At 37.1% G+C, this 13,204-nt stretch overlaps 1 protein-coding gene across 3 annotated transcripts in view; it reads right to left on the reverse strand.

Moving 5' to 3' along the window:
- Window positions 1-5: 5 nt before the first annotated feature.
- The window catches only part of LOC127517995 (tight junction protein ZO-2), a 73,212-nt gene continuing 60,013 nt past the window's right edge, over window positions 6-13,204 (reverse strand). For all 3 annotated transcript variants that reach the window (XM_051904253.1, XM_051904254.1, XM_051904252.1), the window contains exons 13-23: window positions 11,571-11,790; window positions 11,127-11,308; window positions 10,427-10,522; window positions 9,866-9,945; window positions 9,532-9,742; window positions 8,934-9,034; window positions 6,353-6,574; window positions 4,750-4,866; window positions 2,124-2,471; window positions 1,701-1,786; window positions 6-1,155 (exon numbers count right to left, since the gene is read on the reverse strand). In XM_051904253.1, coding sequence (XP_051760213.1) covers window positions 984-1,155; window positions 1,701-1,786; window positions 2,124-2,471; window positions 4,750-4,866; window positions 6,353-6,574; window positions 8,934-9,034; window positions 9,532-9,742; window positions 9,866-9,945; window positions 10,427-10,522; window positions 11,127-11,308; window positions 11,571-11,790 — 1,835 coding nt within the window. In that variant the 3' untranslated portion in view covers window positions 6-983. The remainder of the gene's footprint in view (window positions 1,156-1,700; window positions 1,787-2,123; window positions 2,472-4,749; window positions 4,867-6,352; window positions 6,575-8,933; window positions 9,035-9,531; window positions 9,743-9,865; window positions 9,946-10,426; window positions 10,523-11,126; window positions 11,309-11,570; window positions 11,791-13,204) is intronic.

The following is a 13,204-nucleotide window of genomic DNA, read 5'->3' on the forward strand; positions in this document are numbered from 1 at the left end:
AAGAATGTCAATATAGTTTATTTTATTTGGTGTAATAGAGTGAAATTCCACAGTAGACCTGAACGTAAATGTCCAGGGAAAATTCTCTCAGTGTGTGACTCTCACACACAGTGGAAGCCATCAAAATATAATCCACGAGTTTTAGAAGCACTTTGAACCGATACGTGGAGGTAAAGCGGACTAATGTACAATCAAGCGTGTTAAAAACGTAATGCAGTGGGGTTGAAATAAGACAAACCGTGACAACAGCAGTTCCAATCACTCAAACCAACCAGCATCGACCTGAATTGTGAAGTGTCCCTTTGGAAACTCATTTGTGGTTGCTGTCGCTACACTGAGGATACGGCCGCATTAAGGGTTTTGGTGTTGTTGACTTTTTCCCTGTTTTTCCTTGGAGCTGTAAGCAGCAAATATATTGTCCAGAGGGCTGGATTGTCAAGTCCACAAACCTCCAACATTATTTGTAAAGTAAAAGGCACTTCAAAATGTTGTAACAAAATCCAGTGTATTGTCTTACATCGTATAACACACATGATCAGAAATGAAGGAATGCAAAGATAGTATAAACCTTAAAGAGAGTGACGTTTTAAAACAGTTTTGCTTCAGGCTTATAAAAAGAAAGTAACAAAAAGCTGGTTTGTAGCACACGACAGGTTTAAGGTTTTCATGGAGCGAAGAGAGAGAGAGAGACACTCGTGGCGAGACGTTTCTGTAGCGTTGCAGAAACTGAAAAAATTGCATAGGCAAGAAAACATGGTTCTGGAATCACACAGAAGGAAACAAAAATGCAAATATATATATATTAAAAAAAATAAGATTCTATCCACACGGACAGAAAGTTGAACTTCTTTGAAGTGAAAAAGACAAATATACGCGTGGGAAACTTAAAAGCAAATGGGACTTCCAAGTCAGCAGCAGTTTTGGTGCAGGGCGGCGCCCCGGTGGAATGGTGAAGCTGTGCGGTGAGCCGAAGCAGAGGAACTCTACAGCTCAGTGTCCTGATACTTTTGTGTGGTGGTGTAATAGCCGCGCTTGGTCTGATCCGCCAGCTGCTGTCGAAACTCCTCCCCGGGCTCCTCGCCAAGGCCGAGCGGGCGGCTCTCTGTGTATGGCAGCTTGCAAGGAGGCGTCTGGGGCTCTGGTCGCGCACTGGAGCTGGATGCAAAGCAAACGGAGCAAGATCAGTGAAAGATTGAACACACTTTTTCACACTAAAAGGGATAGTTCACCCAAAAATCTGTCATTTACTCATCCTCAAGTTGTTCCAAACCTGTATGAATTTCTTCTGCTGAACACAGAGGAAGATATTTTGGAGAATATGGGTAACCAAACAGTTAATGGGCCCCATTGACTTCCATAGTATGGAAAAAATTACTGTGGAAGTCAGTGGGGCCCATCAACTCTTCAGACTTGGATTAAACTTCTCAATTCATATGGATTTATTTTATGATGTACAAAAGTTTTAAGGGTGAACTGTCCCTTTAAGGTGAGATCACATTTACCATTGTTCTGGGAATTTCATGTGAGGGTGTAGGATTTCCCCATGCAGATTTTTACAATGAGTTCGAGTTGGTCATGCAAATTCGCCGTGTTGACCAACAAAAATCTGCTTGGTCTGAAAGTATGTGAGCTGTGCGCTACACTATTAACAAATACAAAAGACCTTTTTCACTAATATGACCACACCTTCAGACTCTTACCCGATAGGCTGTGGCCTGCTGTGGTCCAGTTTCTGAGACTTCATGGGGACGGCATAGATGTCTGGATGTTTCTGAGCAATCTCCAACTGAAAATAGACAATATGAAGGCATCAGAATTGCTTACTTTATAATATATTTTAATTTGATGACATGTAGGTCAAGTTTCTGGAATTATTCTAGATAGATGCCAAGCTACTGGATGACGAGTGCAAGAGACACTTTAAAAGCCACAGCAGCAAAACACAAGTGAATTGGCAAGCAACGGTAGACAAAATAGGACAGAAAATGTGTTTAATACATACATGTTCCTACAGTATGCTGACCTAGCATTAGAGGAGACTGATGAAAAATCTTGTTTTTGCAAAAAAGTGTAATTTCATTGTTCTGTACTTCATGCAAAGCCTAAAGATGATGAAAACTCACCCTGGCGTTCTGGGCCTCTTGGATCTCCAGAACTCTTTGTGTCCGGGCGAAGTGATCCATCTGCTCGAAGGCCTTCACTTTGCCCCGGAAAGACCTCTGAGAAGGATCGTCAGGACTGTCCACCAGGGGTTCACTGTCCCGTATCGGGGGGCTGTTTACGAGGCCTCTGGAGCTGCGGGACGCGAAGTTAGGTTTGAGTGCTGGTGGGGGAGGCAGGGGCTTGTTTTTTGCCGGAGAGTCCTGGCTGCGCGGGTGCTCGCTGCTTGCGGGGCTGCTTGAACGAGAGTCGTAGTTTCGAGAGGGGTCGTACTGCCCCCGCGTCACCTCGACTTGAGACAGCATTTTTACCTGAAACGCATTTGAATATGTGTGTTAGAGAATAGCACTACTGAATGAAACCAAAGCGCTTCACACTACACTATAGTTCACCCAAAAATGAAAATTATCCCATGATTTACTCACCCTCAAGCCAACCTAGGTGTATATGACTATCTTCTCTCAGACGAACACATTTGGAGTTATATTAAAAAATATCCTGGCTTCTCCAAGCTTTATAATGGTAATGAATGGGGCTCAAGAGTTTGAAGGCCAAAAAAGTGCTCCAGAGGGTTAATAAAGGCCTTCTGAAGTGAAGCGATGGGTTTTTGTAAGAAAAATATCCAAATTTTCAACTTTATAACCTATAATAACCAGCTTACGGCAAATATCCATACGCAAGTCAACTTACGGAGGAAGCAGAACCTGTGAAGCTACGTATATCACAAATTAGAAGTTTAAAATGAGAATTTTTAATAGAAAAAAATGGAGGATTTCAATATAAGAGAAGAAGAGCTTAAGTTTGTTGCCCAGCCATATTTGTTTGAACCGTGAGAGGCGTCTACCCTCACCTATTCCTACGTCATACATCACGTCAGAGGTTTCGCTTCCGCCGTAAGTCGACGTGTGTACGGATGTTTGCCGGAAGCTAGTTATTATAGTTTGTAAAGTTTAAAATATGGACATTTTTCTAACAAAAACCCATCGCTTCACTTTAGAAGGCCTTTATTAACCCCCTGGAGATGTGTGGATTATATTTATGATGGATAGATGCACTTTTTTGGGCTTCAAAATTATGAGCGCCATTCACTACCATTATAAACCTTGGAAGAGCCAGGATATTTTTTAACATATCTCCGATTGTGTTTGTCTGAAAGAAGATAGTCATATACACCTAGGATGTCTTGAGGGTGAGTAAATAATGAAATAACTTTCATTTTTTGGTAAACTATCCCTTTAAGGCCAATTCACACCATACCAACAGACAGCAACAGACACTTTGTTGGGTTTTGTCGGATCAGTGTGTTACCCCTTGTTGGAGTCTGTTGGAGCTTGTTTTTGCTGAATGAACATGCCGAATCAGAATTAGCTGTATTTTCACATTGAGATCCATGATTCCAAACACAAAACCTACTAAAGCAGCACTACTAGTAAAATCTCAAACATGAACTAATTGTGTCAGTTTTTCTATAAACACTGACAAAACACTTAAACTACAATTAACACTTTACAATAAGGTTTAATTTTTTAACATGAATTAATATATTAGGTACCATGAACCAATTATTGTTAATTAAAACAATTAAAAATCATTTACATTAACTGAAATAAAGCTGAAATAAAATAAAATATAAATATTAGACAAAAAACTGAAAAAAATAAAGTTAAAAAATACTAAAACTGAAATAAAAATAAATAAAAGATAAATAGAAATATTAAAAAAACATCAAAAACTAATACAAATTACAAAAGCACATAAAATTAATAAAACAAACTAAAATGAAAACAAAAAATATAAAAATAAAATCTAATTCAAAATATTAATAAATAGTATAGTATATAAATATTCCTAAATAAACTTGTCACAAACTAACAATAATTTTTTTTACAAATATTAATACATTTTTAACATATAAATCAATAGTTAATGTATTATGAAAAAACAAAGTACTAATAGTTTAGTTATAAATATAATATATGTATACATTTACACTAACCTAGATAAAAAATGCTGTAAAAATTACATTTTAATTAACTAACGTTATCAAGTTGAACCTTATTGTAAATGGTTATCAAATTACTTTACCACCAATTACCATCTTTGTTTTTAACATCAAGGTTACAGTATACATGTCTGGCACTAGATGCTGACAGTTGCTTTCAAGTAAACTACACTAATTATTTCACCAATCATTTGGCACAACACCGATCACAGCTCTACAGCGTACCACAATGTGCCGTTGAGCTGCTGCGAGATGATTCTGAACTGCTGGAAAAATGGTTGCGCCAAATCAGGCCGTTCTTCTGCATGAATGTGGGTTTAGTCAGGGGAAGAGTTGTGTTGAGGTGAGTGAGTTTATCATCTTTACTGCAAAGAGTCTCTACAAAGTATTTAGACACTTAAAAATGGATGCATACCACTGCATTACATATTAAAACATCTATTTAAAGGGTGGCATAAGTGTCCAAAAATGACTTGTGTCCACTATATGCATTTTTTTTCTCTTTTGATGCTTAGTCTAATATCTTGTAAATGATGAATGGTGTTTTTAAGAAAGGAAAGCCATTGGGGAGCATGACATGAGCTCACCTTCACGGGGTCAGGCAGGAAGGTGGACATGAAGGGGGGACTAGCCTCAGTCAGCATCTCTCTGCTGCCCACTCTGCGGATACGACCTCGAATCTCTGGGCTGGACTTCCTGAGGATCTGGAGGGGGGGAAAGAATTCAGATAACATAGAAAGTAGACAAGGCAGGGGAATGCATTCATTCATCCATCCGTAAGATTCCCACATTATTTTGAACAATTATTTCCATGACTTTTCCAGTCCTTCATGAGTACTGAAGATACATATTTTTTTAATCTTTAGTACTACACAAAGAACAATTGTAAGTTTTTAAATGTACAGTATAAGGTGATTTTTTAAAAATTATTTAAAAGGCCTCTTGTCCAGGCCTTTTAAAACACAATTTCCGTAATATTACAAAAAAAATACCTGCAATATTATTTTAGTATTATTTATATACTGCTATAGTATTTATTAATATTTTGCATCAGTTTTCACTGTAATTTTTGTTGAAGTTTTTGTACTTCTGTTGTCCCTTAGTCATTTTTATTATATATATATATATATATATATATATTTAGTCATTTTAGTACTTCAATTTATTTCAGTTAGTTGCCAAGACATTTCTAATTTGTTTAAAAATTTTAAAGTTCAAGTTTTTCCATCTGTTAATTAAATTTTATTTCAGCTTCATTTCAATTAACGAACCCAACTTTAAATTTTTTAAAGTTCAAGTTTTTTCCATCTAATAATTATATTTTATTTCAGCTTCATTTCAATTAACGAAAACGACTTTAGTTTAAGTTTTAGTTAACAACACTGACTTTAGTTAATGATACTTCCAACCTTAATAATGATGTAAATTTGCTAGAATAATCATAATTTAAGTTACTCTGTACAGTAAACATTTAGTGATGAGTAATGTTGTAGTTCCAATATCTAACAGAAGGGGGCAGAAGAGTCTGCTTTTTGCATTTAAAGATGCATTTTTTTCCCCCCCGAAAACATTAATTCCACGTGTTTTGCCATGTAAACTCACCGTCTTGCATTTACAGCATGTAATGCATGCATAACAAGTGTGTGCTGGTGTCCTTTTCTCAATGTGAAAATATATTTCCCTGCTGACTTGACCTCTGCTGTCTTTCTTCTAACACACAGCTGACTTTGTGCTGATCTAGGCAACTGTGAGGGATGCCTTCGCATCAAGCATGTTTAAGTGTGTGGATGTCAATGTATTTGCATGCAGTTTACCATCACTGTGAGGGATGAATGTGTCCATATGTGTCTTCAGACGTGATAAATAGCCAACAAGGTTTTGGAATTAGTATGCATGCATGTGTATGCTCACATTCCCTGATAATTCCAGGGGCCACTATGTTAAGACTGTGTCTTAAGAACTAGTTTGAATAAGTAGCAGTTAACAGAGGGGAAATCAGTCTTACTTTTCCAATTTAAATTAGACCGATCTACCTTTCTATGTATAGTAACTGGCCTTAAAAATGTAGGACTAGTCTTAAAGAAAAAAAAAACAGATGACTAACTTTTAAGACTAGTCTAAGTATTTTATACATTTTTCCATGACCATGGGAACACTGTAGATATGTTAAACGTGCGTGCATGTGCTAACCTCCTCTGGCATGACTGGCTCAGAGGAGCGGCTAATGGCCGACACCCGCTGGCGGTCGAGCGGCTCGTCCGCTTCATTATCTGTGTAAGTCCCGGCCTCGTCTGCCGTGTCTTCGTAGTCGCTGGTCAGCCGGCTGTCCATGCTGAGATAGTCAGCGCTCATCGCCGAGAGATACGACATGCGGTCGTCATGAACATCAAGGTCCCCCTCCGTCCCGTCCAGCTAAAAGAGACACATGATGGATCTTGTGTACAGAGAGGAGTGAAAACAAAAGAAAACACAAAAACAAAACAGAACGAAAGCTGTAGAGCACCACTGAAGAATGATGAACAGTAAAAGCACAGAAAAACAGGAGGAATGACTACCATGATTTTCAGAAAAGGAAGACATGCATTAGTAGGTAAACTATGGATTTAAGTATAAGGGAAACATTGAGGAATACTGGGAAAGATAAAGTGGGAAAATGTGAATGAAGGAGTCTTAAAGTAAAGAGATGCTGTAAAATGTTGCATTAAAGTTAACATGAAACCATAATGGATTTTACTGCACAACCCTGGTTTTAATGTACTGCACATGATTCATCTTGTGTTAACATTTTAGATAAAAAAAATATAATAGGGGGTCATGAATAGAGAAATCAAAATGTCCTTGATCTTTTGACATGTAAGAGGTCACTATACTACAAAAATATGCTGTAAGTTTCAGAGTTCACCACTCAAAAACGCTTTTATTTAAACCAAGTAGCACACCGTAGTAGTGCTACGAAAGACTGCCTCTGCAGTAGAAGATCACCGCCTGCTTCTACATCATAGCCTCTCTAGCCCCGCCCATTGATTCGCACATGTCATGTTGTAGTAAATACGAGGGAGATGCAAAAACAGGTTTACTCCAGCAACAAAACAATAGAGATGCCTCTGAGGATTAAGACATTTTGAAGGGCCAAGTTGTGGAAAAACAGTCTTTGCATTGCCATCCTTGTGATCCTAACATTAACGAAGTTCCAGTCAGATCGCGTCGCAACACACGAAGTGTAACAATGTTTTACCATGTGTCACTATTGCTTTGTCTGTTACAGATCGCTTGATATATACTGAGTATTTATACTGTAGCTCCGCAGTCAAACTAAATAGTTGTGATTTGCTGTTCTTTCCTTTGCTTCGACATTTAAAGGGTTAGTTCACTCAAAAATGAAAATTCTGTCATTAATTACTTGTTGTTCCACATCCGTAAGACTTGAAGATGAAGATCTTTTTAATAAAATCCGAGAGGTTTCTGTCCCTCCATAGTGATCCAACACAACTACCACTTTTGAAGCCCCAGAAAGATAGTAAAGACATCATTAAAGTAATCCATGTGACTCCAGTGGTTTAACCTCAATTTTTTGAAGCAACGCGAGTGCTTTGTTTGCACAAAAAACATAGTTTACCACTTTATTTATGAAAATATTGATTCACGAGAGCATCACAATGCATGTTGTGTTTAGTTTCACATGTGCGAATGTTGAGAGCACCACACGAGAGCTGACATTGTTGAGTGAACACACTTTGGATAATATTATTCTGTAAATAAAAGTGGTAAATTATGTTTTTTTGTGCAAACAAAGCACTCAAGTTGCTTCATAAAACTGAGGTTAAACCACTGGAGTCATATGGAATACTGTCTTTACTACCTTTCTGGGGCTTCAAAAGTGGTAGTTGTGTTGGATCACTATGGAGGGACGGAAACCTCTCGGATTTCATTAAAAATATTTTAATTTGTGTTCCGAAGATGAATGAAGGTCTTACAGATGTGGAACGACGCGAAGGTGAGTAATTAATGACAAAATTTTCATTTTTGTGTGAACTAACCCTTTAATGTGTTAATTTGAGGTATTCCTGGATGCAGAAGAAAGCATGTAGAGAATGCTGCTTTTTATTGTTTTGATCGAAGCCATTCGGTGTAATCCTGAATAAAAGCTTCAGTGAGCGACATCTTCTGTTTTGTCATCAGTACAATACATTTAATTTTATTTAAAACACGACACTGCAAATGACAATGCATACATTTTTCACTTTATCGAAAAGGATTAACTATGAATAGCCTATAAGAACGACAGTGTGACAAACAATGGTACATTCATTCATAATTCCATTTACATGAAACACCGGAAGTCATCCATTGTCAATTATAACTGTGGTAACTCCAAGTACTTACTTATTTTAATATGCAAAACTGTTAGCCAATCATAACAGTGGGCGATTACTTCCAAGTCTTGAATGCGGCACGCCCATCAAAACGGAGTGTTTGAAAGAGAGGGTCAAAAACAGGATAGAAAATAGCTTATTACTTCTAAATTTTTTTTTTTTTTTTAAATGCAGTTCATGACCCTTTAAATATTTTAAATTGAAATCTTTGGTTTTCTTTTGTCTCAATAGCACAATTAAGTAAATGTGGTGCATTTTTAAAAAATAATTTAACTACTATTTTTTTGATGGCAGAAGCAGAATAGGTTGTAAACAGTGTTTCATGTTAACTTTAAGAGAAGGTTTTGTTTCAGAGTGGATAGAAGGTGGTGGAGAACTATATCGTCCATTGTTTTTACCTTCCCCTCCGAGACCCACACAGCGTGGGTCTGCTGGTCTCGTATGGTCTCCTTCAAACTGCCGTACCAGGCATCATTAGCCGAGTTCAGATCGATAACAGCTAACAGACAGATGGAGGAGGGAGGGAGGGAGAGGGAGAGAGAGAGAGAGAGAGAGAGAGAGAGAGAGAGGAAATCAAAACATTTCGATTTGGGTCAGCTGTTCTCTAGGATCTGTTTATCTCTGTGTTTCCATCAGCTACTTTCAATCATTTGGTGATTTTCGAACTGGAATCTGTGTCAATGTCAGTTTTCATTGATTATATGCCAATCACAATATTTGATAGCTACATAGCTACTCTTTACTGCACTTCCCCTGAATTCAGTATTTAATTATTTCATCAAATAGAATCATATTATAATCTGCTTGTTCGTGCTAAACTCGCCTCCACGATGCTACAACGCCAAAAATGCTAAAGAAAATCTTTAATTAAATAAAATAATGTACATTTCTGCAAAATAACCTTTCAGAGAGAATGTCATACAGGTTTGAAACAACATAACTGTCAGCAAATGATGACAGATTTTTATATGAGGTGTCTGGACCCCCAGGACTGACCGGTAAACAGGTGTGAGCAGGTTTTCCTGAGCTTCAGAGCCTGATCGTAGAGTTTGCGGGCACTGCGGTTAGAGCTGGGGATGACTCTCTGTCTCATCGCCTTCACCCCATGTTTGCTATCCGGGCTGAAGAAGATGACTATGGGGTACCACTGCGTGTAGTTCAGGGTGTCCACAGCTTTAGGGGTGACGTCCAGGAGAGCGTGCTTGTCCTGCATCAATGACAAAATGGGTCAATGTGGTTTAAATGTACAGTACAAAGCTTAAAGGTACATTCATATAAATAACTCTGACTGAAGTTTTGATTATTCATTTGTGTGTGCATACACTATTACCTGTTCGATGATCTGTCGAATCGTGTTGAGACGAACCACCCCGGAGGATTTTTCCGACCCTGCGTCTTTGGGTTCTGTTTCTGATGTGCCATTGGACAAAAACAACAAGTATAATCAAACTACAAATACTTACTCAATATGTACAATGAAATACATTATTATTTTTTATTTAATGGTAGCGCTAAAGCGCTAATTTTTAGCTTAAAGTCTTAAGGTGATGTCACACTAGACTGTATTATTCATTCATATCCATACAAGGGTTATGCTCATGAAAAACGGGTACACAAGAATATGACCCACACAATCTAAATTTAACTTAGACTGAAAATAAATCAAACTCATTTTCACATGTGTGCAAGTTTAAAAGGATGTAAACTTCAATAAGGCTGAATTATTAATATAAGTTTGTATTATTTATATAATGATATTTATTTATTTAAATAATATTTAATATATTTTTAACATTTAACATATAAATGTATTGTCATTTAAATTAATAATTTATTATCTAGTGTGACGATCCCGTTATTGATGGTATTGCAGAGACTAACATGAACTCACTGGCAATTACAAACTCATCTGGAAGCTCCGCTTTCAGTTTTTCGCTGGCAGCATCAGCGATTGGTCCAAACAGCACAACCGGCCTTCGGAATCCCGCTGTGGGAGGAACACAAGGTTTACAAAAAGGATTTCACAGCCGAGGTAATCTGTTTTAGCCTGACTAAAATACAGAATGGTTTCTGTTAATGGTAATAAACACTCCATTAGCTATGTAAATAGGGTTTAGAGAGGATTAAAGAAGAGTCTTGATTGATGATTCAAAACAGCCTTATTCAAATTCTTGACATTGGCTTTTGCCACATAAATCATGATGATTTTATTGGGTAATTTTTCTTGAACAGTGTGTAGGGAGCAATCCCTCTCAGTGATGAGCCCATTTTTCAAAAGTATTAAAAATTTCTCAGCTGCAGAGACTTACATTAGCGGTATTAGGCTGGTCCGCTCAGAGAGGTGAATAATGTTGTCTTATTGAGAAAGTTTATTGTGTAAACCATACAGGTACCATGATAAGTAAATTATGATGTTTGCCATTCATTGCATCAGTTTTCCATGGTTATTTATTACCTTTATACTTTCTCTTTTTCTGGCTACATTCTGATTTATAAGATCCCTACGCAGTATTCACTACAAACTTGTTATTTATAGTTATATTAAAAATAAAAATATTATTATTGTATATTATACACACACACACACACACCTTCTCTCAGCACCACCCTCTCATAGGCAGGGAATCGTGTGGCGACGGCAGCAGAACTCTCCTCTCGGCTCTTCCGCAGGTCTTTCTTCTTGGCCGCCCTCTGACCACGTAGTCTCCAGAAGTCGGCTCTGTCACTTCCTGAGCCCTTATGTGTGTTCTGGACATTTGCCATCTGCTCCGCTCTGATCGAAAAAGGACCAAGTGTTATGAGTGGAAAAAGAAAGAAATAGATCATTGGAAGCAAAGTCTGATCTCTGGTTTTGTCCTATATATATATATATATATATATATATATATATATATATATATATATAAAAAATTTAAAAAAAATCGCTATAGTTTGCACTATTTCAGGGTTAAAGACTTAAACACTATTTAGCTTAGGCATATTTTGACATAGCTTTTAATCTCAGGGAAAGATTGCCCATCCATCTCAGTTCTCACCTGCTCTTGTTGGGAATGATGCCTTTCTCCAGCAGTTGGTTGTCTTTGCCCAAGCGGATGGCCAGCCAGTTTCCCAGCTTGCCGTCATATAAGGTGTCCACCACCTTGAGGATCTCGCCCCGCGAGAAGGCGAGACACTGAGGCAGCTCCTTCTCATACTCAAAATGGGTCCGGATGAAAAACGAGTCCCCTCGACCGGATATCAAGATGTCTTCGTAAACTAAGACACAACACAGAAACATAAGTTCCCAAACAACTCAATGTTTTGGGATTATTTGCAAGTGAGACTTATAAAAATAAACAAATAAACAAATATATAAAACAATAAACAACAGATAAATAAATAAAAAAATTAAAATTAAAAATGTAAAGGTGCTGTAAATAAATAATAATAATAAAAAAATTAAAAAAATAAATCAAAAAATAAAAAGGTTCTGTAAAAATAAAAATACAGAAACTGATATATATTAAATGGATAAATAAATAGATAAAATATAAATTGATAAAAAAAATAAATCAAAAGGTTCTGTAAAAATAAAACATACATTAATAAACAAATAAAGTAATAAATGAAAAAAACATAAATGGATAAAAATAAAATTTGAATAGACAAAAATTAATTAATTAATTAATTGTAACAAATTGTAAGTGATTTTCAGTCTATCAATCGCTCTCCAAAATAATGCTGTAAATGAATTCTGTTCTTTGTGAATATCAAATGGGTGATTCAGTGTCATTCAAGGATAAAAATTACAGAGGTCAGATTTCCTCTGGTGGTGCCGTCACCCTCTTGATTAAAGCTCTGACACCACATCTGTCTCAGCTCAGACCAAATGAGCTTCAACCCCTGACAGTGCCAGTCCTTGCTTTCCCATGAGACATCCACACCGAGGAGAGACGGAGTGAGAGAAGTAAAGACAGAGACAGGGAATGAATGCGATGGAAGGATGGCATGACAGCAGAAAAAGAGAGATAGAGCTGAGAAAGCAGTGTCAGTTCCAACAGCAGGGGTCACTGCTGACGTCCCGCCGTCTTGCGATGGGGTTAGGAACTTGTTTGTAGTTGAACTCCTTTCTGAAAGTTCCTCTACTGGGATTGAACCAATAAGCATTCAGCACAGGGGTTCATTTACTTCCTCACATAACAGGCAAGAGAAAGCATAGCTCACAAACATGAAAATCAAGATTTTTGCATGTTTGTACACGTGTGAGCATGACCACACTTGACACGGCAGTCCCTGGAAGAGCCAAAACTGGCTATAACTGGTTTTGTACTGATGAGCAACAAGCCGAGGCCTCTGGGCAGGCTCTGTGTGTATAGGGGGAAGGGAAGAATGAAGAGAGAGCGCTTCGGGGCCTGTTCACACATACAGCAATGTATGAATGGTTGCTAGACCTGCTGTGGGATGCTGTAATGTAGGGGCCAAAAAAGTACTAAAATATAATTTAAAAAAATATTATTATTATTTTTCAAAGGAAATTTAATTAGAAAAGATTAGAAATATTAGTTGGAAAAATGAAATTATTAATAATAATAATAATGAAATCTAAAACTAAAATTGAAATAAAACTAAAATTAACCCTAAATAACAATATTAAAAAACAACAACAATTAAAATGACAAAAGCACATAAA

This window comes from Ctenopharyngodon idella, chromosome 8 (assembly GCF_019924925.1).
Source record: "Ctenopharyngodon idella isolate HZGC_01 chromosome 8, HZGC01, whole genome shotgun sequence".
NCBI lineage: Eukaryota > Metazoa > Chordata > Actinopteri > Cypriniformes > Xenocyprididae > Ctenopharyngodon > Ctenopharyngodon idella.